The following is a 4,190-nucleotide window of genomic DNA, read 5'->3' as shown; positions in this document are numbered from 1 at the left end:
GTTGTCCCCTTTGAAAGACGCTGGCCTAAAACTATCTGAAACAGCCACTATATATGTATGGGATGTGATGGCAAGATGTGAAATGCAAAGATAAACCGAATTCAGTAAAGAGATCATTTCTTTGTAGCTTAAAATTAATTTATTTAACAAATATAGCTATAATATAAATGATAATAAAATTTCAAATATACAGTATATTACATAGTACACAGTCCCTTCCAAAGGGATTCTCGAGAGACACACAAATGTATTGTTAAATAGAAACACGGATTTTTTTTTTTCATTTTACTTTTTTTTTTTTTCTGGTGTTGGTGACAGACGTCCCCTCCAACCTACCTTTGTAATCCATCTGTGTGTTCCCCCCACCATCAAAGCAAATGTTCCGATGTTGAAATTCTCTTAAACTTTCCAACTAATGAGATGAGATCCATCGCTCCTAGAAAACTCGTTTTCTCTCTCCATTTGTCCTCATTTTCAATACTGTCAAGCATTCATTTCTCCAGGCGTGTCCTGCCTGGGGCACCAGGGCACAGGACAGAGATACAGGCCATGGAGCTGCTAGTCCTGGTTCAGCCATTGACTCTGCTGGGAACCTTGGGTAAACATTTAAACCTGTCTGTCCTCAATTTCCCCATCTGTAGATGATTCTCCAACAGTACTAAGGACTCTTTCAGTCATATTTGGTGGGGAGAGGATCTGACTTCAGCGATAGACACACGGGGAGCAACAGCGGAGCAACTGAAAGAGCGTGCAGGGAGGAGTTCAAGGGAGGGGGCAAAAGGGTGTGGGATCCGGAGCGTGCTGGGGCGACCCCTGCCACTTGAAAAAGGCCCCGGTGGCAAGAGCCGGCTGGCAAGGCAGGTGGACACTCCGGAGACTCTCTAGGTCAGGTGGTACATGCTGTAGCCCACATGGGCCGTGTAGAGTCCCACGGGAGCCACGGGCAGCGCGGCGCGCTGGAAGGGGCTGGAGGCGCCATAAAGTGAAGCTCCAGCCGCAGCCGCCACCGCCGCCGGGCCGCCGAGCGGGAAGGAAAGGCCGAAGGCGGCCGGCGGCAGCATGGGTTTAGCAGCCATCTTCAGTTTCTCCAGCTCAGCCTCCTGCAGTCTCTTGGCCTTGGCGCGGCGGTTCTGGAACCAGATCTTCACCTGCGTCTCGGTGAGGCTGAGTGAGCTAGAGAACTCGGCGCGCTCAGCAATGGACAGGTACTGCTTCTGGCGGAATTTGCGCTCCAGCGCCAGCAGCTGCGCGGTGGTAAAGGGCGTCCGCGGCTTGCGGTTGGTCTTGTGCTTGCGTAGGGTGCAGGCCGGGGGGCTCAGCCGCCCTAGGGGGACCGGGAGAAAAGAGGCAGGAGGTTAAGAGAACCAACACTGGAGTCCGACTTGCCCTAAAAGTAGCAATACTAGCCACCATTTCCCTAGCACCTAGGCACCTTGCATTGTGGGGGCACTTAGGCAATAATATCTCCAACCAGCACCCTAGCCCTGCAGGGTGGAAGTTCATGTCAACTTTTTGCAAATGAAAATGAGGTTCAAGGTGAAAGAGACCCTAGTCAAGGATAAGGCCAAAAGACCGGGGCCCCCTCCCAAGACCACGCAGAGGGAGATGTAAACGTGTTAGAGATGCCAAGTCAGGCGCACCAAGTGCTCAGAGCTGGGATAAGCTTCTGCACGGCAGAGACTTCAGAACAGTTGACTGCAAATTCCACATGTCCCTTCACACTTCACAGCTCTATATAGGCCCTGTCATCCCTGTGGAGACAAGCTTAAATATTAGATACATAGTGTCCTTTGGGGGTGGGGGGAAGGCACTTTATTCTAACGGAGCTACTTCAACTGAATGTCCATTGTCACCTGGCACGGTGCCTGACCCTCTCTCTGACCACACTAAAATGGACAGGGGAAGGAAGATGGCTTCTCATTCTGTGGCTGAGCATAGGGACCAACCAGGGCCAGAAGTCTTTTTCTCGAGATTTCAAGATCAACCTCTGGGGCGGGCTTCCAGCAAGGCCTGGGACAGAGGGTTTGCTTGGGTCTGGGGCTAGCTGATGGGCCAATCACCCCATGCCTTCCGGAATTCTTTTGCAGGTATAATATGGCATAAATTATTCCCAGGCCTATGGGTGGGGGTGGGGGGAATCTCACCGATTTTGTAACCCTGGTGGAAGGATTCCCAAATTCTTAAAGAGCGCTTTAAGAAAAGGAACTCAAATCTAGGCTATTTCACCATGCGGGTTTTGGCCTAGCTACGTTTTCTTTTTTTTCTTGAACTTAAAAAATAAAAACACAACACAACAAAAGAATGGTTTTCTAGGATCCCTGACCACCAGGATGTGAGTCAAACGAAATCTCGTGTGTGTTCACATACCCTACCCTTTCCTCCCCGTTGAGGCCAAAAAGCATTTGGCCCAGACTCGCTTTCTTCTTGGTCGTCCAAGACCCGTGGGCAAACGTCACTGCCTCGGGTCCAAAAGCCCAGCCTGTGCCACCTTCTGCGGCCATCAGACCCAGGGAGGGTTTGGCCTTTCAAAGACGTTTAATCCCCAGATAAAAATCACACCCCAGCACCACACCATTGAATTCGGGCTGCTATTATGCGGCGCGGAATAATCGGAGGAAACGAGGAAAACTTGGGAATTTCCCGTGGTCCTGAAATATCTCCGAGTGTTCGGTATGGTGTGGAGCAAGGACAGCCAAGCCTCCGACCGACCCCAGGATGCACCTTTGGCCAACGATGTCCGCGCTCACGGCAGGGTCTGAAACGCTGGGAAAGACTGGGGAAGCTCTGACCAGGACTGGAGGGGGCACGCCCCAAATTGACTTGGTGTTCCCCAGTGAAATCTAACGGCCCCCACGCATCCCTTTACCGCAGCACCAAGTATCTGCCCCAAACTTGGAGGAGACATGGGGAAATTCGCAAAAGACTGGGAACCTCTAGGCAAAGAATTTACAGACTGAGAGCGGGGGCGTCAGGTTTCTAGAAAGCGAAACTCCGCGCGCACTGTAGCGATCTTCGCCCCTCTGACCCACCGATTTGGGTAAAGGTGAAGTTACAGGGGATCGGAGAACCCCCGGACCTTTGGTGGGGGCAAGAGGAGACCGCGCCCAGACACACTGATCCTAGGGTGAACTCCTGGGAACATAGTGACCCCGCGGATGACTAGGGGAGCCTCCTCCACGTCTCAGCAGCCCCGTACCAGTTGGGAGTAGTAGTTGTTGTCGTTATGTGCCTTGGAGTCGGTTCCGACTCATAGCGACTCTGTACAGGGTTCCCGAGGCTGTAAATCTTTACGGGAGCAGAAAGCCTCATCTTTCTCCTGCGGAACAGCTGGTAGTTTCGAACTGCTGACCTTAACGTTCACAGCCCGATTGTAACCACTCCAATTCGGCCTCCCGCCCCAGGCTTCGCCGCGGGGCTCCAGGTTCGCAACAGCAGGTACCTGACGCTGGCGACAGTCAGACGCCTGCGCGGCCTGGAGCCCCGAGCCCCGCACCGCGCCCTCCCGCCTTGGGGGCTGGCTACTCACGGGCCGGGGGCGGGGAGAAGCGGGGGCTCTGCATCCACGGGGTCCTCTCGGGCTTTTCGGGACTCTCAGCCTTGACCTCTTCAGGAATTTTGAGAAGTCCTCCTACCGAGAAGGGGCCGAGCGGCCGCGGCGATGAGGGCGCATCCGGGGCGCCCAGGGTCCCTGCGCGGGCGCCCAGAGGCTGCGCTGAGCCCCCCGCCGCCACCGGCGCGCCCTCAGGGGTGGCCAGGGAGCTCTCCTTGGCTCCGGGCTTCCGGTGGTCAGCCATGAGCGCTTCCACGCTGAAGGGCAGCAACGAGGGGGCCGCTTTGGGTTTGGCCCCCTCCTCATCGGCGCCCATGGCGGCGCTGGGGGCCTGTCCCCCGCTTATCCCCGCCGGCGGCCCGAAGGCGGAGTCCTCCACTTTGACACCGAGTGGCAAAGAAGTCATATCAGCAGCCGGGGCCATGCAGAGCCGGGCCCCCCCTGCAGCCGCAGCTCCCTCCAGCCGCCGGGCATGGGCTTCGGGCGGCTTGAGAGCGCCAACGGCTTCCGCGCGCCGGGGCCACGGCCGGCCGGGCCCTCCCGCGCGCTTCCGCCCCTCCCCCGCAGGCCAGCTCGCGCCACAGGGCCTGGTCCCTCCGCCACCGCCGCGCAGGCCGAACTCCTGGGCGTGCTCGCCGGC

General features: G+C 56.1%; 1 protein-coding gene across 1 annotated transcript; it reads right to left on the bottom strand.

The window, feature by feature from the left end:
• Positions 1-881: 881 nt before the first annotated feature.
• MSX1 (msh homeobox 1) lies at positions 882-3,974 on the bottom strand. Its single transcript, XM_006877283.1, has 2 exons — positions 3,527-3,974; positions 882-1,324 (listed from the first exon to the last, which is right to left on the bottom strand). The coding sequence occupies exons 1-2, from the start codon at positions 3,972-3,974 to the stop codon at positions 882-884; spliced, it is 891 nt and encodes a 296-aa protein (XP_006877345.1).
• Positions 3,975-4,190: the final 216 nt, after the last annotated feature.

Source organism: Chrysochloris asiatica, unplaced genomic scaffold (genome assembly GCF_000296735.1).
Source record: "Chrysochloris asiatica unplaced genomic scaffold, ChrAsi1.0 scaffold00454, whole genome shotgun sequence".
NCBI classification, from domain to species: Eukaryota; Metazoa; Chordata; class Mammalia; order Afrosoricida; family Chrysochloridae; genus Chrysochloris; species Chrysochloris asiatica.
This window is presented reverse-complemented; position numbering and strand designations above follow the sequence as displayed.

What these genes read in the sequence shown, in the direction of transcription:
- MSX1 (XM_006877283.1), bottom strand. Translation starts at nt 3,974, where the DNA reads ATGGCCCCGGCTGCTGATATGACTTCTTTGCCACTCGGTGTCAAAGTG. An exon ending in CTTCTCCCCGCCCCCGGCCC is followed by an intron (nt 1,325 to 3,526) that starts GTGAGTAGCCAG and finishes CGGTCCCCCTAG; the next exon opens with GGCGGCTGAGCCCCCCGGCC.